This window comes from Anoplolepis gracilipes, chromosome 3 (genome assembly GCF_047496725.1).
Source record: "Anoplolepis gracilipes chromosome 3, ASM4749672v1, whole genome shotgun sequence".
Classification (NCBI taxonomy): Eukaryota; Metazoa; Arthropoda; class Insecta; order Hymenoptera; family Formicidae; genus Anoplolepis; species Anoplolepis gracilipes.
Window position 1 is genome coordinate 9,858,836 of NC_132972.1, and position 23,494 is coordinate 9,882,329.

The window sequence follows — 23,494 nt, forward strand, 5'->3', positions numbered from 1 at the left end:
TCTCTTGATCTTCGGAAACTGTCAGAATACTTAAGTTACACGTGAGAATTACACGCGTGAGAAATTTAAATTGTGTTATACGTTTTAATTAATATGTATAAAGAAATTCAAATTTAAGCAATTACGTTTATTTAAATATATATTTAATTATAAAATATATATTACTTAAATATATTAAATAGCGAGAACTAATTGTTGATATTTATGTTCATCACATAAAAGCTTCTCTATCACAGAAATGTCTATAGGATATCTTACAGATCGTTTAAACGTCATTTAGACATTTTTATAAATATTTTAGGCCGTTCTGTCATCATTTTATTTTTGGAGTTCCTTAAAAAATCCGTGAAAGAATCGTCCTTTTTCTATACCGCCGAGTTACTCTAGACTTGTGTACTTCTCTCTCTCCGTCCTCTCAGTACTCATTTTAGTATTAAATTTCTTGCTTGCACCGAGGCGTAAACTTTTCACATGTCATGAAAGATTATGGGATAGAAACCAAGATTTCTCACCTCATACCACATATTTCCGGCTACCTCCCTTGTCTTAATATAAATTGTTTGCAAAAGGAGGCAAATTTTTTAGGCATGTATCATTATTAAGAAATTTAAATGTGCGATCTTTTTCACTTTAAACTATAATTTTATTGCATTTTATTTAAAGCCAATATATATCAATAACACTTATATCTTACTAAATTTTACTGTAAAAGTTCGTAATCATTTTATAAAAGAATGTTAAATTAAAATGTGTAGAAAGTGATTAATATATTTATTATAAAATTGTTGAAAAGTGACAAAAGCAGCAGTATTAAAGAAATTCATTACTTAACGTTTCTCCAATCCGATAAATTGAAGACTTTGATTACACAATTCGAGTCTTAGAACTTTCAAAAGACAACAGCAAACTGTACAATTGGGCATTCATGATTTCGATGTAAGAACAACGGTGTACAAGATCACGTCGATTAAGAACCCCACCGTGTGAGGAGGACCTAAATTTTGCCAACGACTACCGTACGAGAGAAAGAGAGGGACGCTGATATTCCTGCAAAGTCAGGGCGCAGGATCGTAGAATCGTATAGTGCCTCCCTGTGCTTTCCTGTGTTGCGTGTGTATACTATTACAACACGGTGAGGACGACGTAGCGTAGAGAGGGTTGTACGCGCCGCGGGGGAGGGACGGGCAAGAGGAACGAGAAAATGTGCGCGCAAGAGGGAGAGTAAACGGGAGGAGGGCTGCTCGATAGAAGAGGAGGAGAAAGGGAGGATGAAAGAGAGAGGAAGAGAGAGATCAAAAGGGTGAGAGCAGCAGGGGGAACAGGGAGCACACGGTACAGAGCACCCCTCGTTTGCCTCGCCAGTGGTTCAGTCAGCGCTTCGCACCGGCGTCGCTTCGCTTCGCTCCTCGCTCGAGATTCCCATCGGGCACGTCCTCGTGTACGTCGCGTGCCCCCAGTCGTCTCGCGAAATCAATGAGTCCGCGACATATCGGCAGGCACATCCGGGTCTCGTTCGAGTAAACCGCGATCGAGTAAAGTCATCGTAACGCGGCACGAGAGAAAGAGAGCTGCTACAACGATAGTCGTACGCGATAGTCAAAGCTGCCACTTGTCGCTGCAGCTGGGAAGAGAGAAAGAGAGAGAGAGAGAGAGAGAGAGAGGGAGAGAACGAGGGAGAGTGTGTACCGCGACGTGCAGCGAAAAGTGTCAGAGCGTGGACGAGATCGAGAGAAGAAATCGAGGACCTGTTACAGGTCCTTAACGTTCAAGACGGTGCATGTCTCGGACCTTGTTTCTTAGTTTTTCCTCCGGCAACGCTTTGTCCACATTCCTGAGGTAAGCCATTTACAGTTAGCACGCGTTTGTACTACAAAGTAATAAGCTACACAGTTTTATACTGTTATCATTTTGGCTCTACAGATCAAATTTGTTTCACAATAAGAAAAGCAATTTTACAATCCTTATCAGTCAATATGAACTGTGAAAGTCATTCGCGAATTTTAATTTTAATATCCACAGATTATTAATCAATTATTTTCTAATATACTAGATAATTTTCAAATTATTTTTAATTAAAATAACTTTGTAGAATAATATTTAAGATGAGAAAAGAGTATAAATACTTTTTGCAGAAAAGAGAGTTAATAGAAAAATATAAAAATTTAAAAAGTCATCAAAATTATAACATAATAATTATAAAATTTAAAAAACATATTATTTATAAAATTATTTTTTTTTAACACAACTCTGATAAATTTAATAAACTTATAAAATTATAACTTGTAAAATTTATTAAACTTATACTCAGATTTGTGTTCAAAAAACATATTGCATCATGTCGCAATTAATCTCGATGATTAGCGACCGTGATTGAATACGGTCATAAACGTGTTAAAACGTGCCGCTTTAACGTTCACTTGAATGTCATATATCAACCTCGTGATATATTGGCAGTATGAGAAACGTCTTCAAGAGAAGATCCTCAATTCGCGATTTGATCTCCTATTTGCTCAATGTTCTATTCGCTCTAGCAATTCGAGCTTTTCAGCGCTTTACCTCGTTACTTTAAAAGAATGAATTTTTCAAGCATTTTATTTTTTGAAAATTACAAAATTTCAAATCGTGAAGAAATAAATTTTTTTCCAAAGATATATAGCAATCATTAAGTAATTGTCTGCTAATTTCTGTTTACATTTACACAAGAATATACTTTTAACAAAAAGGTATGTGTGTGCATATATATAGCAAATACTTTGCATATTAATAATCTTTTTTATCACAGATCAATATTTTATCTCTGACTAAACAAATCATTTGACACATGACAAATTGATTTATCGAAATCTCTTTAATATATTCTAGAATTTTAGAATACTAAACATTTTCTATAAATATTTAAAATTCAATGATCAGTATTGCATTATTTATCAATAAAAAATATGTATCCATGATTTAAACATTACTAATTTCTTATATAATATTTATTTCTGTGGTAATAAACTGAACATTTTTTTCATTTCGAATTTTCCACTTTATCTAAGAATATTGCAAACGAAGGATTAAAGAGCGATTTATATTCACAGACAAACACTTCCTACAAAAAACAATAGAGAGAAGAGACTGAAGAGATTGATATTTCTCTGTAAATATTAGCTTCAACCCGCAGCTACATGGATTTATATATAGTATCGTAAAGCCGATTTAATCAAAAAAAAAAAAAAAGCATTCACCTCGTGGCCGATCGGTGAACATAGAGATTTTCCGCTACGCGATCGAGATAATATTTCAAAACCCTACATATACGCACATTATATATTATACTTACCTTCCGCAAATAGCGCAAAGTCTGCACACGTATGAAGCAACTGCGCGACAGTTTTTCTTGTTCAAGAAAAACGCGCGGCTTTGAAAGAGTTAATAATTATGTGCTTGTATAGTGCGGACTTTATTGATTCGCGAACCGTAGGTCGCATCGCACACCTCGTAATAAGCCATTACGACACTCGTATTTGAAAACGTGACATTTACAGTTTTACAACATTTCCGAAAAAAAATTGGAGAAAGCGAGAGCTTATACCCGTATTTTTCAATAATCGATAATCGATATTTTAGGTCAGTTTACACATCACGAGTGTTCACATGTTAACTAAAATTCTTGGAAGAGATATATTTATACGTATAATTATTTCCCTTATATATTAATTTAAAGATCCAAGAACGTGTAGCGTGAATTATCTCCAAAACTATATCTATTATAATGTCACTATTATATATTGAAAATATTCTTTATTCTACCACGTAATGATTTCATTACTTCGCTATCCATCTTCAAACTTGAGAATTATTTCATTCATCAAGCTTAATGCTTATACGTATTGATAGTAGTCTGCTATTCACAAACGTAACTCCCAAGTTCACTAAAGTCACGTAAACTCGGCTTGGACTGGGGCCAAATCGAAATACCATAGTACCATCGTCGTCGTGCATATAACTATATGCAGCCGAAGCAGCTGTTAACCCGACTTGTTGCACCGTCAACAGATGTAACGCGCTGCAACTGGTGAACTTTACCACTTCTTTATCGAATAATAATAAATTATGAATATCGTGTGACTACATAAATTCCATGTTTGAAATTAAAATATTGATGTTTGAATTGGTTAAATTTTCCTTTTTCCCTTTTCTGCTTGTTACATTTTTTACATATTAAATGAATGGAAAATTAAATTAAATTTATTATCTTTATATATTTTTGCATGCATATGAATGTATATATTAATGTTTTAATTTTATTAAAATAAAAGGTAAACAAAATTTATACGCTAATAAATACAATATAAATATGTTAATTATAAAAGTTATTGCGTTATTATCATAGAATTTAATTAAAGTAAATTAAAAAATTCAACGGTATTATATAAACAACGTAATATTTTTTTAAAGATTTCAAACTTTTTCCTATCTTTTCTCTTACTCTCTCTCTCTTTCTCTTTTTTTATTTTTCTTTAATGAAACATAAAATTTTTCTTTTTTACAGGAGATAATTAACCATCTCTAAAAATTTAAGGCTATTTTGCATCATAAAAAATTGAGATCATATGTTTATTATAGAATTGTGGACAATCTAATTTCAATGATTTTTATAAAGCTTATTACACTGCTATTCAAACTGATATCGTCAATAATATTTAAAAAAAATATATATATATGTATATATTTTTTTTTTCTCTTTCTAATAATTTGGAAATATTTTATTTTTTGAAATATATATTTCTAGACAAAATATAAATAAATCTATTGATTCAAGGATAGAAAGTAGTAATAGGTAGTTTAAAAGTTGCTCGAAAAATATACATATTTATTCAGAAGATATTAAAACTTTGCGAGATGCAGTTGGCATACAAATATTAATATATGCAAATATGTACATTTATTCTGTTTTTCCATCGGTTTATCTTTTTAATTCAACACATATCGATTATTTTCTCTCGAAGCAAATGAACAAAACCTTTGGACAGAAACTATCTTTGGAAAAACATACGAAAGCGAAGATATTTCTGAAATCTGCTCGATTTTCTCGACCCAATAACCGAATTTATCGTACGGAATAGAGGTCGTGGAGAAAACTTTAGCTATTTCAGGAAGTAGGCTACCGCGAAGATTATCTGCAACACTTGTACATAAATGCATTCACACGAATGCTCTCTCAAATCTTGGAGAATCGTAATTGTGCCTTTGGAGACGCGAAACGACAGGGCCTCCCTCTGATAAAGGAATTTCGACAGAACCTTTGTTTGCAAAGAAAAACTATTTGCGATAAAAAAAGCACAAATTTCCGCATCAATAATCCGCGTGTCGTCAAATTTCTCGCGGTACGTCGAACATCGTGCCTCTGTGTGATGCGCTTTTGTGCATGCTTCTGATGCATCGTTACGTTCCGCGAATTTTCGGTTCAAATAACAATTACTCAATAGGGCAGTAATCTTGTCATCTCTCCACATGTGTCGTACAAGAAATAACAATGGGCGTGGCGTAGCAGATACGGCAACAAAAAAATATTTGTATACGCTAAGGTCATTATATTTTTGATCTTAATTTCATGCAATTTATTTTTCATTTTAATGCAGTTTACTTTTTGATTATCGAATTTATGCGGTCAATATTTTCTATGGCAAAATTCCATTTCTTAATATATTTAATATTAAATATCTTGAACGAATTAAAATTTTCAAAAGTAAACTTGAGGTTAGATAAACAATAAAGTTTCGTTATTTAATTTCTCTTCGAAGGTTAGTTTGAAAGAAAGGTCTTTTACTTTCGAGCTCTTACAAAAGTATTCTCGATAGCTGTCGATATTTTTGTGAAGAAAAGATTGATTACAGATCAATCCCTCGTTAAAATTAAGGCAAAAATTTCAATAATAAATAATAAAAAATTCCATCTTCAATCTACGAAATTCTATTTCAATACTGTAGGCAACTAAAAATGGCAATAGTACATTAACGTCGAGTTACGTCTGACTGATTGATTACAATCGATTATCGATTCATCAGCAACCGATGCGGGATTGTTGCGCTCTTTTTGCGTTCTATCTCTAACATGTGTAAAGTACGAATGAATAGAAAGAGAGGACAAACGTATGAATAAAAGCGTATGGAGAGTTCTCGTCCGGAGTGCGACGAATGCGATTGTTGAATCGCGATTATCGATCAATAGAGAGACAATCAAGTTCTTAATTACCTGGGACGTGACTCGTCGGTCGGAATTCGGTGCCGAGCTTTTCGTCGATTAGCTCGTCGCGTGAAAGCGTCCTTCCTTTACTCAGGAGCCGCGGTCCGAAAATAAACTTGCGTCGTCTCGACGTCGCGTTTCTCCTCTAAAATTATATCCCTCTCATATCATGCTAGATACATATATCTATACGCGAAATTTGGTATCTCACGTGCATATGGCGATATATTCGCGGGTGAAAATCTGGGATGACGACGACCTATACCTCGGTCACTTCCCTTCATCCACTATTTCCTTGATCTCTCTTTCTGGAGACACGATTTAATGAAAATTTAATCGGACGTAATTCAGTTCTACTACCTTTTTCAGCTTTAAAGTCTAACGTAATTAACCTCTTCTTCAAATTAGCTGAAGAATAAGTGACTGTATTCTTACTTCGTGAAATGTTATAGACTTTAGCTTCGGAATTATATTAATTGCGTTGATATATTTTCTTTAAAACGAATCTACTCCAGATTTAGATTTAGAAGATTTTGTGGTACTCGCGCATAAAATTTAGGACACACGTTGTATGCGGGTGTTGCCGAAGTTACTTCCGGCACGTCACGCAGGTCTCCTGTAGTCATCACAGCTGACATTGACACGTGCGTCAATATAACGTTTGCTCGTAAACTCGTGAATCGCTCTTTAGGCCACGCTGATAGAGATTGTTGTGCTTGTAGTATTATTCAAATATTATTCAAGCGTTATTCAAAGATAAGGAAGTAGGAAACGATGATAACAATAATATTTGCAACAACGATGTGTAGTCGTCGCACGAAACTCGCAAACGAAACAGTCGGAGTTGAATCTCTCTCAAATTACAACGCGAGCAAGCAAAAGCACTCAGCAGCAGAACGTTAGCGAATAGTTAGTCCCAAGTTAAGTAACGAGTGGCGAATGGCAAGAGTATTGGAGGGAAAGAAAGGTAGAGTGAGGAAAAGAAAGAGACAAGATGAAATCACTTTTCTATTCGGAAGGGTTGGAACAGTGTATATCGCCTAATTACGTGATGGTCAATTTATTGGCGAATTAAGAGCTTGAGATTCATCTTTACTCGATTACTGCCTGCGTAGACAGACTTAAGACTATTCTATTTTCTGTATTCTGTTGTCGATATTTTGTGTCGTAAATAACAGAGAGAGAGAGAGTAAAAAAAATGGAGAAAGAGAGAAAGAACTATGTATATATAAATTAATAAATTAAAGTAAATAATTAATAAAATAAGTTCATCAAGTACCAATTAAGTAAGCAATTAATAAGCGAAATGGAAAAATTGCACTGCATATTTAACGGTTTCTTTGGATATTAATTTAGCTAAACATAAGGTTTGGAAAGAAAGACCTTCTGGAAGAACGGCTTTTAACTGACATCTTTAACCTTGTTTCCGTGGCTCAGGCGATATCAGAACAAACGACCTGACGGCAAAGGGTATTACCCTAGGATTAAATGGAGCGGAGTAATCGTTTACCGCCGTAATTATATACTTGCATAACTCTAGGTTCATATAATACAATATTAATGCTCGCCGCGGCAAAAATTATAGGAAGCTGTGGAATTATACGACTACGTGTGGGAAGTTTTTAATCGCGTGTCATATCGAGCGGATGAAATATACTCTGCGACGATTAACGAATAAATTAAATATGTTACCGTCAACAATTATGTATTATTTATCATTTATCAAATAAAATACACAGTAGTTAAATATGAAATATTACTAGATAATATATCTGGTAAAACGCATGACACATACAGGCGATATAAGTGCTTTATAAATGTGAGTAAACTATTATAAACAAACGCAATATATAAAGCAGAGAGAATTTCCGCGTATTCAGAATTTATCGTGTATCTATCTCTATGTATTACCAACGGCAAACAAAACATTGTGTATCGCGTAATCGATCGCCTTTAGAACTACCAATTATTTCGTAATAATAACAGCGTATTATGTAAGTTTTGCTAAGCCACAGACACCTGCGCAAACATTGACCACTACCTCGACTGATCTCGCTTGCCTAGAAAATATTATGTCACATTGAATCGTTAAACATGCACGCGGATATTTAACGTGCGTTGGCGGATGAATCCGCTTAGTGCGATTAAACGAGCGTAACATTAAGAGGATAACGCTCGGCGATATACTCAAAACTTTGTTCGATACCGCATGTCGAGGATGGTCGAACAACGTCCATGATAATCTGATTGTTGATGTTGCCAACACTATCCGAACACGATCGATGTACATACCTTGTTCGGTTGTATCAGAACCTGTGCGACGGATCACTGACGTTAAGAGATCAATGTTTCTCAAACTCTCGTGCGCCGATAAGAGCTTTGTTATGGCGCGTAATCGTAAAATCGATAGCGCACACCCACACACACACACACACACACACACACACACACACACACACACACACACACACACACACACATAGGGCGTAGATATTTGTCGCTCAATCTTTTTACGTTGTATTGTATCGCGATTGGAACGATACAGTAAAGTGTAACGAGTCAGAGGATTTGAGCTTCGCGAACGTAAAATCTCATTAGTTCACTTTTTTTATGCAACCCTTAATAGAGATTAAAATCTATACCTAACACAAAACAGTTGAGTTATCTTTAATTTAATCTCTTTTAAAGCTGAGATATATAAAAGAAATCTGCTTTTTTTAGCTTGTAAGTTTTTAATGTCATTGCTAAAAATATACGAAAGATAAATCGTGTGATTAAGTAGCTCGAATCTCTGTATATTTTCGATCGAGGCGATTATCCGTGACTCCTTCGGGGAGATCGGATAGATAAGAGATAGTGATGAGCACTAACATCTGCATTTACACAGTCTCCGTAGTTTAATCTAGTTTCCACCCCATCGTATCATCAGGGGCTGCCTATTATCATTTGTAGAGAGTATTCATAGCTAGATTGTAAGCAGATCGTTATTACTCTGCTCGGGAATCGTCCTTGTCTCTTCGGAAGAAATCCGGGAATTAAAAAAATCAAGGATTGTGTCATCTCGATGTAATCATCTTGCGATGTTCACGTAATATCTCAACATGTCAATTCGCGAACGTCAGTTAATTTAACCTCTGTCCTTTGCCTCTACAAAGAAGAAAATAATCTTGGAGTAAAATTAATAGGAATATATTTTTCTCCACAAAATTATGTTATATATTAAGAATATACTTGCTTTGCGAAAAATTGTTTGTTTATTAAAAGAAGAAAAAACATTCTTAAAGGCAAAAGATTTAATCTTACTTTAGTTTAACCATTGTCTCTTTCTAGAATTTCACACAAAAGTATTTAAAGAGAAAGAGAGAAAATATAAATCTTTCTATCTCATATATATTAGATCTAATTCAAGAAGAGGAAATAAAAATGTAGTAGATTAAGTCAACCGACTTTGCTGAAAGCGTTATAAATCCTAAAAATAGTAACAGGGACACGTTCGACTTTTATTTCGAGAGATATTTGCGCGACGGGAAAAGATACGCGCGAATGGAAGAAAACGTCGATACCACTGAGACGTATCGCGAGACGAATAACACTCGCCACACTCTTGCGCGGAGATCAAATATGACGTTAGAAACGATCCGGGCCAATATACATGTGCTTTCTCGTATTTCGCTTTTCGTACATTTATAGCATATAATACGACAAAAAAAGGAGAAAAATATAACTTCCCATTTCGCCAACGTGGAACAGAAATAAACCGACATCGATGTAATAATAACCCTCGACACTGAAACAATTGCGGTCAGTAATTGCGATTTTGCTCGAAGGTTTATAAAAGCTTAACGACGCGTTAACGACCGAAATGCTGCACAAATGAGTTCCGAACATTGTTCGAAATAAAGATAAAATGAAGTTCTTCTCTCTTACTCGCCACACGATTTACGTCACCGTTTGTTAAACTGCAACGAACGCCTCGGAGAGTGAATCGCACTATAATTGTCGTCGCGAAGATAAAACGTGTTCAATTACATTCAAAATGGGTTACCGCATTCCTGAAGAAAGAAAGAAAGAAAGAAAGAGGAAGAAAAGGGAAAAGCAATATACGTGCGACGTGTTTTAATAGGAGCTTTAATAATTGCGACCCGACTTCGGCACGGCGGGCATCAGGTGTCTTATTTAAATATTTATAAAGCTTCACCTCTTGCGTATCGTCTCGAAACTGAAGTACGCGAAGCGACATGCTTTGTCCAGAGGTAAATTTGCCGAGAAACGGCGACGAGCATCAAGTTTACTTCATGTATTTTTCAAAGAAACGCGTTTCCGCGGTGATCCTCGATCAACAATCCTATCACTTTACAATTTTCTTCTATTTATTCAAGTCTTCAGGAAAATTCGATTTAATTTATATTTGACGAATTAATATAATTGATAAAAAATTTTTACAGTTTTGTAAAATCGAAAGACCTCGAGGATACTTACGATATTAGAAATCATTGGTGAATAAGTAGTACTATCGATGTACAGTCGGACCTCTTATTCTACGACATTTTTGGTCCGGAATCTTCCCCTTAAACCTCTGATCCTACGACAAAAATTTGAGAGTAGGGGTATAATTCCCCTTTCGCGGTCGTAGCATGAGAGGATTTTTTGTCGTAGGATAAGAGGTTTCGTAGCATAAGAGGATCATAGGATAAGAGGTCTGACTGTAGTGCTTTTTTGGATTTATAAGTTTAGTGGCATTAAAAAAAATTTTAGTTTTTTTAGTAAAGTTATTTGACTTCTCTTTCTCTCTTAAAGAGAAATCTTACAATTATTAAAATAACTCAAGTAACGTCGCTATTATTCATATAATAATACTGTCTTTGTCTCTTCTAATAAGTCTTCTCTAATTATCGTGCGTAAAGCGGTGTTAAGCGATATTCACAGAACTTGCTTCGTTGCAATCATTAGTCCTCTATTCAAGGCGTTCAAGTTAGAAATGCGCAGCGTTATGGTAAAGGTATAACGCGTTCTATTATCCTGCTAGTTTCTGCAACTGAGTCGCGTCTGCGAATATCCAAGTCGCAAGAATAAACTTTCCAAAGACGAACACGAAGAAGAATGTTATCGTTTATAGTAGAGAGTTCTTCCTGCTTAAGCGCGAAGCCTCTCCCGATATTGGCATCTGAAGGATATTAGCATTCAAAAGACGTAGATTTTATTCATATGATGAAAATAAATTCTAATATTATTCCTCTAATAAGGGTTTGAAGATTTAATATTTAAAAAGTGTGTAAATTGCAAGAAATAATAATTTTTGCAAAATCTATTATTTTCCTAAATAATACGTATTAATTGTAAAAAAATACAGAAAAAAAAATATTTTTACACTTTTACCTTCGTACTTTATAATAGTTTTAGTAATAGAAGTACACGAAGAGACCTTTGAATTATGTGAATTATGCGGTACTTGTTTGCTTAACGTGCTAGAGTATACGAGGCGTGTCAAGTATTTCAAATTTATCTTAAAATATTCCTGGATGCATTTAAGGAACCTTAACTTTCTGATTCCCATGACACTTACAACCTACACTATCGTGCAAAGTTCCTCGCTCTTGTTTAGCACGTCTCCTCTAAATTTTTTCGCCAATATAACAAGTATCCTATATTCTAGTTAAACTTTGTAAAATATACAATGTCCACCAAGGAACATTTAGCAATGATTTTTTTAGAAATTGTTTAATTGTATAAATCGTATTGAATAAAAAAGAAATACCGCGTTACACTTTACCCATGCTTCATATTTTTCGAGCTTTCCAAAAATGAAATTTTTCTCAATATTATTATTGTATGAACTTTTCGATATTCTAATATCAGCAGAAAGCAAGAAAAATATTCAAGGAGATCCGCATGAGACTCTAAAACGTATTTGGAGTGCTCGCCCTGCACTTATTTTCTCTCAGCACTTTAATAAAAGTACTTTTGCCAAAGTCTTCTGCCACGAATCAATCCAAGAAAATTCAATCGGAGTTCGTGCCCCGTGCATTCATGCTTGGATCTCGAATATCCCATTCTTTTTATGCTTTCGCAATTCCTTCAGAATACGATATCGTCCGCATGTCTGGACATGATGTTCTTTTTCTTTTATTGAAAACCAAGCTGGAGACTATTAAAGACAACATTGTTTGTCATATTGTGCAAAATATATGTGCAAAGAACTCTGTAATATGATATTAAATTCACAATCAATTTTAAAAAATCAATAAATTTTTCGAAATTTGCTTGTAGTTTCGCGTTAACGAGATTTGCACATTATTGGAATTTTATATGAAACGTAAACAACCGGAAATTTATATAAAAAAAATCAACATTTTTATTAAGAGTTAGAAAAATATAAACAATTCTAACTCTTTTTTCGGTTGGAATATTTGTTGATATTATTGTTAATTGCTGATTTTGTATTTTTATAAAACAAAAAAAAAATATTTCAATCTAAAAACGTATGTTTACAAGTGTATTTAGGAAATATGTATAAAAGCAGGTCACGTGTACTATTTTTTACGTAACGCTCTATTACATATAAGTTGTTTTCGTCTCATTTCTCGGTTAATTAAATCATGTAAGAACTTTGAAATTTAACACGATACACACGATGGCCCAAGAGTGGTGAGTAGAAGAGATTAAGGGTTAATACAGCATTCACGGGAGATGTAATTTCCATTTCTTCCACAGCTGGAGGCGTGCGGCCGACTTCTGTGCTGCGTGCAGAGGCTCTGCAGAAGCAGAAGTGCAGCCGACGAGCCCGCCGAGCATCGAATCAACGCTCGCGGTCGTCGAGGAGCGAAAGGGGAGCCGGAGCTGGTGGAGGGTCAGGGTCCCTCGGGCCCGGAGGATGGAATGCTCGCTATGCCCGTCAGCCCGAGTCCCGCATCCACCTCGTCGCAGGAAGACGCCTGCAAACCGCCGCCGCGTAACTGCTATCGCCTCGTTATGCTCGGCAGTGCCCGTGTTGGAAAGACCGCCATTGTAGCACGGTAAACGCACAAAATTGACGAACCGAAACAGGCGTTAAACTTTGAAACGAGGCTTTTTCCTCCTTTATTCGGGATTTCTACTCCCTGAAAACACATGGAAAATCTGGAATTCTCAGGGAATTTTATTAGAATTCAGAAAATTTAAAAAAATTCTCTTTCATCATTTTGCTTTTATATTGTAAATTATAAATATATATCTATTTCTGTTTATATATTCAATGTCTTAACAAAGTATTGAGTGTGTAGTACATATTTTTATTTTAATTGTTAATGATAAAAAATGAAAATGTTATGAAAGTTAAAAATTTTTATTCTAAGTGATTCATTTTTTTCAGTACATTTGTAAATCTAATTAATATTTGAAACTTAAGTTGCTTTGTATTTTTTCTCTGCATAAATGAAAAGTATAAAAAAAACCAAAAAAAAATTTCAATTAGGAAATTGCACCAAAAAAAATCTTTAAAATATTCTCTTTACTTGGAATTTTGAACAAAAATATTTGGAAGATAAAAAAAATTTTTGAAATTGAAAAAAAAATTTTTTACAAGATTCGAATAGATACCCTGATTATGCGTCCTTGTGTTTTGACTGATATTTTTGATAAATAAATATTTTTTACATTCAGTATTACGTGAAAATATTTTATTCATTTATCTATAATTGTTATTCGGATCTCCAATATTTTTCACTAGAATAGCTGACCGAGTCCCGATACTCGTTTGTACATTGTACGAACTTTACATTTTGATATTACTGCGCACGTACTCATGCATTACGTCTTCTAAATTCTGTCCGTCGTGCTCTCATTCGCAGATCGATTATTAATAGCGCGAAACAATGTGATTCAATTAATCTTTGAAGCGTGCTGTCGAGATCGTTACGTCCGACATTATTGTATTTGCTATTGTTACCTGACCGCTGTTACCGCATGATAGGATATTGAAAAACTGAGGCCGTGTGTTCCTAGAAATAAAGCATAATTTTTTTCAATTGGATCGACCTTCTAAAATTGCTGGCTAATTATATTTCTTTTCTTATCAAGGGACAAAATCAAGGAGCGATTTCGAGTTATTATAGAAATGATAAAATCTCGCGTTCACCGTCCGCATATTGTACGTCGCTGAATGCCAAAGTTCCGCGAAATGTCGAAAATTTGCAGCTTCGGCAGCTTCAAAATATGTCGACTATCCAGAATTAATCGCAATTATGCGGCCCTTAAATGCTAAGCGCATTTTTCGTCATCCACACGTGCTCATAGATAGCAACCGCTAACGAGTTCATTTCAAAAAGCAAGACAGACGCGAACGTGACGACTTTTTAAATACTCGGGATTACAATTAACTCTCTGTTTACTGTCCCTGTTGGATTTACATCTGCTTCGCAAATACGTTTATGTATTTAATTAAAACCTTTTGATTTATGTATTTAATGAAAACCTTCATGTTTAATTTATGTATTTAAATAAAAATCTTTTAATTTTTACAACATTCAAGATAAAGAAAACATTATAAAATTACATTGTTTTATTAATCGATTGTATAAAAAAAAGATATTTTTTAGAAAATGAGTCTAAATTAGAAATTGAAAAGTAACTATACATCAAAAAAAGAATTATTATACAATATAATAGAGAAAAGAATTTAAGAATCAGGGATTTTTCTCTTTCTTTCGAAATGATAAAACATCCACGCGGTATTAAAATCGTTGCTCCTCACGTTTCAGATTTCTGTTCAACAAATTCGAAGAGAGCTACACGCCGACGATAGAGGATTTTCATAGGAAACTCTACAGAATTAGAGGCGAGGTTCACCAACTTGATCTGCTGGATACAAGCGGAAATCATCCGTTTCCGGCGATGCGACGATTGTCCTTCCTGACGGGTAAGTCTATTCCTTACCTCCCCAGAGAAATGCGCTTTGTTTCAAGAAGATGTCGATTTATATCGTCGCAAACTTTCCAAGAGACTATTTTTATAGATATTAAAATTCAACGCCAGACAATGACGTTTAACTTTCATTTAATAGCTTGGGAAAAATTAATGCATATTTAACTCTTGTGCAAGCGGATAAAAAATTGCACGTTAGCGGACGACGTGCAAATGCACCGCGATGCATTTTGTATGAGAATACGCCAGATTGTGGTAGATGGAAAATCAACTATGAAAACCTCCAGACGCTTTTTCGCTGTGAATATAGTTTAATAAATCTTTGAAGGTTTTAAATCTTTAAACTCGTGAACGCGAACGCGATTGCGATATACATATACGGTAATGTTCGTCTAAAGCTTAATACTTCCATTTGATTAATATTTGAATTTTATATCGACGCGTTTTCGACGTCGGAAGAAACTTTTATTTCTCGATGTAATGAAAAGATACCTAAAATCATACCGATCTTACGAAGAAAAAAACGAACCGAGTGTCTTTATCGTCAAACTTGCGCCTCGTAAGTTTCACGACTTTCGCGAAATCTCATATCCCCTGTAACGACAGTTTGCTACGCCATGCACATGGGAAAAGTTCGAGGAAGGTTGCCTGGGGTAATGTCGGCTGTTACCAGAATTTCAGCAAGCTTTCAAATATGAAGTTATATGTTGAGTATTGCATGAATTTCGATTAAACTTGCAAATCATACGTTATACTAAAAATGCAATTTTTGACAATTAAAAGGTGTATATGTATACAGTCTCACAAATCTAGCCGAATTCACTAATATCAAAACGGCAGCAATTCATCTACTTTTATTTATTTATTTCTTTGCATCATTCGGTTAGAAGCATTTTATTACAAGGTAGAGTAATGGAGAGAAAGATCAGCATATTTTAAATTAAAATCTTTATCGTTTTTTATCATATATTTTTTAATTTTTTTATGGTGAGTTTTTCAAGTACACTTGTTTGACTAATTGACTTTTTATATAACGTACATGTAAATCTGTAAATATTGTACAATGGATTATATCCTATCTACACAGGGTGTTCCGCGAGTGAATTGATAAACTTCTAGAACATGTTTTAGAGATCATTCTAAGAAAAAAAGTTGATATACACATAGATCAATTTGGCTTATTGTTAGTTATCGAGACAATTTTATTAATTTTGTAATTGACAAAAAATAGACATTTTTAATTTTTGCGTGAATATTATTTTCTAAAAGCTAAATCGAAGCATGTTTTAAAAAGAATGTAATTTTACTTGACACTTTGATACAGACTACTAACAATAAATGTATCCAGAAATTTGTAATAGTAATAATGTGTGCGGTAGCCTTAGCACACGTCAATATCTCAATGTCAAATAAATATTTGAGGTGACACATGCGTATCTAATGGAAACTGATACTTTGAGCGAGACAAAGCTGGGGATCATCGAAACTTTGTGTTACTGCGTATGATATGAAAAAATAAATTCTTTTTCTTATCTTGATAACTGAGCCGAATTGATCTATAGTGTACATAAACAAACTTTTCACTTAGAATTATTAGAATTTGCTTTTGAACAGATTCTAGAAGTTTGTCGGTTTACTCGTAGGACACCTTGTATTAGAAAGGCACGACAATCCAATATAACGTCAATCTTGAAAGTTCGTCACAATATTCGACACGTTAAGCGAAAATGGGTTGTTCAACGGATCGTGAGTTCGAGGGACGAGGGTGAAGACGGTGATAAGTGGCCGATAGTATCGAAGGATCTCGTATTCGGGAAAATGCGAGGGAATCTACGAAGGGTACGTTCGCTCGATAACTCAGTTCGTAACCCTCTTCTTTGTTATGTGGTAGCTTCGTCTCTACGGCACATGAGACCGTTTGTGTTCTACTGATTTTGTATGTAGATCTCTCTTGTCCCTCGCGTCACGTTACCACCTCCACCTGATAACCTGATATCGGACCACGCTGCTGGACATGCTGCAACAATTGCATCAGCATCGCGCTTGTCAAGATGGAAGATGGGCTGAACTGAAAATACATATTTACGCTCGGATGTACATACATGCAAACGTCACGTCGGCGCAAAACGTAATCTAAGTTGTGATCTATACATAGAGCACAATTCCCAAAACGATTCAAATTCACAATCTAGCAAGACAATAACAAGTTACAGAAGCATGACATGCAATTCAGATATGAAAACACTAAAAATAGACCTTGTATTTAAAAATTTCATAACTATTAATATATATTAATTTTACAGTTATTTTGTTTATTAAATGATTTTTTTCTATATCGCTAATTCTGTACAAATTGTATTGTAACAATTTCCTTTGTTTTAAATTTAATATTTTATGCCCAATATATTTTTTCAATTCCATAATTATACAAAAAGAGATGATAATGTTCTCTAAAATTTACACGATTCAGAATTTTCGGTAGCAGTTTGCTCCTGGGATTGAAATATTGCAAACCGTCGTCTATTTTTCTGTATGAGCAGAGTTGTACAAATTGCATTGGACAGAACCGATATTCGTCTCTCGCGAATTTGTTCTACATGCGTCTGGAAATGGCCATGTATCGTCACATGTCACCGGTAAAGGTGACCTCACGTAGAAGCTCATGGTAAAATTAGACACGTAAATCCGAAGAATTTTTAAATTGCCGCACGTGCGTGTGGAAATCAAGAGAGCCAGCGTCGATGGGAATTTCATCGTCGCGTTTTTAGTTTTGTATTCTGCCCGACGTTCATGCCGCTAGAAATTCTGCGCATTCAGCAAAGAGTCACGACTCCACGTTTTCTCGGTCGCATTTTTCTCGCAGCTCCACGGACAGCTTTTAATAAATCATAAATCTCTCGGCCGATTATCAAAAATATGCTCGTATGCTTGATGATTCGCGCATTTTATCAATATCACGTTCAAATCAAGAATTATTTGTTTTCATGCATTGATTATAAATATATAATTTTGCAGGTATTTTTTCAAGAATCCCCTCTTGTGGATAATAATAATTAATATATAAAATTTTAAATGTATAAATTTGTGTCGATGCTGAAATAGTTGCGCATAGTATGCGATAATTTCATGCGCGATCAGCGGATAATTGCTTTTTTCACAAACGCGATCAATGACAGATTTAAGAGCAGACTTGCGCGCGTTGGGAGAATAAGAAATGGTTTTCGCGAATCCGATGGAATATGCTTGAGAAACAAGGGGGGAACGTTATGACCCCGATTCGAAGACAATGAGTCTACAGACGGGGCTCTGGCTGTTGCGAGAAGGGAGAATTCCTTTCGACACGAAAGACACGAACTTTGTGGCATAATGGCTGACATACATATATTTTCATCTCGCGTCGCGAGAGGACAATATCGGGCCAGCTTGGCGCGTTTTGCGGGAATAAAATGTTTTGTGACGCTGCACGTGATAGATACAAACCGGTAGGATTTTCGAAATATGAAGGTTGAACTTAAAAGGCTCCTTTAGTCTAAATATAACGACAATAGAAGGAAGCGCAAATAAATGAGTTATTGAATAAATGGTTCAGCTTTATAGTTGGAAAATTGTATTTACGAGGAAAATATGAATCTTGTTATATATAATAAAGTTTTAAGATAAAAGTAAAGATATCTCACGAAATTAAATTCAACGTTATTTTCTCGTTGAAAGGGGAATACGACTGAGACACATTTTTATCACGTGACCAAAATAATTGGTGAAGTATATACGCATTTAATATAAATTATTCTGTGTTTTAATAAGAAGAAGATAAGGGGAGATAAATGAAAGAGTAATTAAATTAATGCCAAAGTATAATAACATATAGCTATTATTTTCATTATAATTAATAATAATGATATATATATATATATATATAAAATATCATGATAAATTCTAGGTAACAAAACATAAGAAAAGTTGCTTTTCAAACTTCATTTCACTAACGCGCGGTTAACGACAATGTTATTATTATATAAGATACTTAGCGGTATCTTTTAGCGGGAATATATGCGATAATAAAACCAAGTGGAACCAAGTGTGTTGGCAAAGCGATGTTATTACCCAGCTTACGTTCTATACGAGCCTGGTTCGTCGAGTTTCCCCATCGGACGAGCTTTTTGTTCCTTCATAAGAGCAGCAAGTTGATCCTACTTGCCCTTTTGTCCGCGATGCATTTTTGTCGGAAACAAGCAGAAACAGTGCGCTTCGTAGACACGAGACCCGGAATCGTTATACGCCACGCTACCGTTAGGGTAGATTTATAAATAGCTATATCAGATAGAGAGTAGAGGGAGGGGGGGAGACCGCACCTTGTCGCTATGGAAATAAATCAGTCAGAATAAATATTCATAATCCGTAGCACACGCATATCCCGCATGTGACTCGCGTGACTGTTATAATTAGTCCGTATGCAACAGCGTGCAGAGACCCTCGTTCGGCTCGAAATAATTGCGCTCAATGTCGCGTATAATAGAGACTCGAAAGTTAAAACGCCTCACCTTTTGCTGCGCGTACCGTGAAACACCGTAAACGTAAATTCACTTTACTTAAGTGCAAAAAAAAAAAAAAAAAAAAAAAAAAGAAACGAATTGCTCGAATTGTATTTATCCATAACATAAATAACTTAGCGTTCTAAGAATAAATGCATGAGTGGATAAACGTGTTTTTTGAATCTACCAGTTCAGACACGATAACCGATTTCACAGGGGATCTCTTCGTCGTGGTGTTCAGTATGGACTGTCGGGAGTCCTTCGAGGAAGCTATTAGGCTGAGAGAAGCGATCCTCGAGACTAAAGTGAGCGCGACTCAAAGTGCCACGAAGAGCAGGAGGAGCCACTACAGTCTGAAGGTCCCTATGGTCATCGTGGGGAATAAATGTGATAAAGATGTAAAGTACGTAAAATTCTTTCTCCCTTGTTCTCAACCCTGGTTTTGTGAATAATATTGTCATTTACATTTTTGAGTCATGTAATTATTTTAATAAATCTCTTATTCACATTGTAGAACGGTCACAGTAGAGGAGGCCGAGCAATATTGCGTAAGTCAAGATGAATGCTGCATCTTCGTGGAGGCATCCGCGAAGCGAAACTATCACGTGGACGAGTTATTTTATCAGTTATTCGTAGTGGCAGGTCTACCTCTGGAGATGGCTCCGAATCATCACAGAAAAGTACCGCTTACCTTTGGCTCGCCGACTATGCTACCGCCGTCGCAGGTAATTGATGATGATCAATAATACGCGATATGACATTTAAAGGTTTGCCAAAAATGATATTATAGTTTTTCGGAGATTGGTTAAACTGATTGGCTTTTGTTTGAAAACCTCGCGGAAAATTCGATTAAAATCGGCGAAGCGCGTTTGAACGATACGGGTCTGTTGTCTTTTCGAAGTCGCATCTGGCGATCGATCGAACGAGGATTACCTTTCACGATATCGGGAGAGGGCTAAAGAGTCTCAAAGAGTGACGCTTTTGTTTCCAGCCGCGGCACAAAGCTACTCTCAGCATAAAACGTCGGCTGAGCGACGCTTGTGGCGTCGTGGCGCCGAACGTACGACGTCCCAGCATAAGGACGGACTTAATGATCATGCGGACGAAAACCTGCTCGCTCGCGGCCGCGAACGAAAACAACACGCCGGGATCCAGGATCACGCTTAGAACGGGAAGGATAGAGTCCAGGAAGGCCTGCACGATACAGTGATATTTCAAAAGTTGTTACGCGCGCGGACAAATTTCTAGAGATATGAAAAATATGATAACGCGTTTTAAAGCGATCTTTAGAAACGAGTATCACTCTCTATTTATACGATCTTTGTACTTTTGCCTATTATAATTTTACTATAATTGTGTACCATATCACTGTTTGCCTTTATTTATTGTATATATAATTAGCGTTATTATTATTATTACATTATTTTTAATCTTTGATGAAAAAATTCACCCTTTTCCAATATTTCTTGCAGGACGAGAAAAATAGTGATAACTAAATTTGTGCTAATGAAAACTTCATATACGCAATCGAAACTTTCAGGTCTACAATTGTCAGACTTTACTGGTAATGCACAGACAACGCGAAATGAATACTCGCGAACGAAGATCGCCAAGGGAAAATCATATTTAAACCGACCACGCTACTCGCCTTAATTAATTAACGGAATATAGCTTTAGCGTAATGTCCCGAAGGTAACAAGTATAATTAACTTAAGATATGATGGAGTGAAAGAAAGAGAGATTGAGAGGTAAGCCGGTACATTAATTAATCGTCGTCGATCAAACGTTAAACGGGAAATCGATACCTCGATTAAGGTGGATAAGATCGTTTGACATTTGATCGGAAAGTTCTCCGATAGCAATGAGATGATTGAGTCACAAGTCACAAGAGAGAAAAAGAAAGCGAAAAAGAGAGACAAAGAGCACACGTACTTGTTCTTTTTCTATTAGAACAAATTTTTATCGAAATTATTCTCGAGAAAATCTTTACGATGGAATAACGATAATGCAAAATCAAGACTTGTCAGCGTTATGTCGTTATGAAATTGCGAAAAACGCGATGAGAAAAACTTTCTATCGAATTGCTTAACCGCGTTCATTATAGTTTTATTCGAGTTCTGACACGCGAAAGAAAGCGTTTATACCTTCACATGAGATTTAGAACGTTGTATGTTCCATTAATTGCGCTCGATTAAAAGAATTTATTTGATCGTAGTATTTTTTCCTTCTGCCGAATTCTTTCGTGTATATCTAGTATAGATTTTCATTAAGGATAAATGACCTAAAAATTAATTTCGTTATATTTGTAGCACATCTCGTATATTGTTTGTCATCTTCAAGCGAGGCTGCATTATCAATGACGAGACACGCATTACATGCCACATGCATACAAAGTCAGTCGATACTTTTGATATCTCCATCTCCTTTTCTATGCATCTCAAACTTGTTAATATGTCTCGCACAAACAGGTGAAAAATTTCCTTCTATCGATTGCGTATGGATTTGAAAAATAAACAATTTACTCTTTTGCACATAATGTAAGGAAAATCAGATTAAAAAAAAATAAAATAAAATTCGAAAACTTTATATACGATTTTAGCAATACAATAGAGAATTTATATATGAACAAGATAACATATATTCTTTTTGTCAAATTATCGAAAAAAGGGTAATCATATTTATTTGATGAGCCAAAGCTATTTAACGAATATGAATTTGTTGAAATTACATGTATGTATGTGGATGTGTGTGTGTGTGTGTGTGTGTGTGTGTGTGTGTGTGTGTGTGTGTGTGTGTGTGTGTGTGTGTGTGTGTGTGTGTGTGTGTGAAATTTATTCGTTAGTTAAAAGAAATACATATTTGCTCTGTATATGACTCATTCGATAGATGCATTTGAACCGATGGGACATTATAGGCATATATAGATTTGTGAGTATCCGAGATATGGATAAGCATCTGTTCTCTTTCCATAGACTCGGCTATAGTTAATACTCTCTAACGTACAATCGACGATTTGACCAATTAGGCGACCCGTAAATCGATTACAACCGGAAGCAAGCGCAGAGCTGCGTTGCTGCAATCGGTAAGAATAAGAGAAAAAAAAATGATTATAGTCGCGAACATGCGCGATTGTGCTCGCATTTTTGTATCAAATAAATGACATTTTCTCCATATCTTCTTACAATTTTTTAAGCCATACTTATATCTAGTCTCCAAAAAAGCCGGCACTTAAATATTTGCATTCAAAAAAAAAAAGAAAATGTTTCTCACACTGAAATTAATATTGCGATCAGGTTTCAAAGCGAGATATGGATTTAACAATTGGATGCTTGCCTTGAGCGACAAATGGATTTAAACCAGATTTCCATCATTAACACTGCAGGCTACAATTTGTCAATTATCACTTCCGGCAATTCTGTCTTATTAGTTTGATCGATAAATCTTCAATCGAATTTTCTCAACTATTAATTTTTAATAAGACGAAATAGCAATAATCGTGATAACAAAATGAAAATGATACGAACTGCTGTGCATTCATTAAAATTTCTAGAAAACTTTACCGTGGATTGAGATAATTTCAATAGAAATATGTCTGATTATGATATTTTGAAATAATAAAATGGCATCACACAATTTAATAAGTGTGTTTTAAAATTGTGTTTAGTTTCTTTTAATTTTTCAAAATTATACAATGTATTTATTTCGGAAAAAAGATACTTAAAAAATACAAGTATTTAAATCAACGCATTTTTTCGCGCAATTTCAAAATTTTTGTATTTAACTTTCTCTTAGAGTCGTATTTTTTCGTAAATTCGTAATATTGTAAATTTTCA

The 23,494-nt window shown here is 35.0% G+C and overlaps 1 protein-coding gene across 1 annotated transcript; it reads left to right on the forward strand.

Annotated features, from left to right (window-relative positions):
- Positions 1-1,343: 1,343 nt before the first annotated feature.
- Positions 1,344-22,834, forward strand: LOC140663515 (GTP-binding protein Rhes). Its single transcript, XM_072887746.1, has 6 exons — positions 1,344-1,836; positions 12,943-13,244; positions 14,967-15,124; positions 19,878-20,064; positions 20,176-20,386; positions 20,653-22,834. Exons 2-6 carry the CDS (start codon positions 13,108-13,110, stop codon positions 20,869-20,871), a joined length of 912 nt encoding a protein of 303 aa, XP_072743847.1. The 5' UTR covers positions 1,344-1,836; positions 12,943-13,107; the 3' UTR covers positions 20,872-22,834.
- The last annotated feature ends 660 nt before the right edge of the window (positions 22,835-23,494 follow it).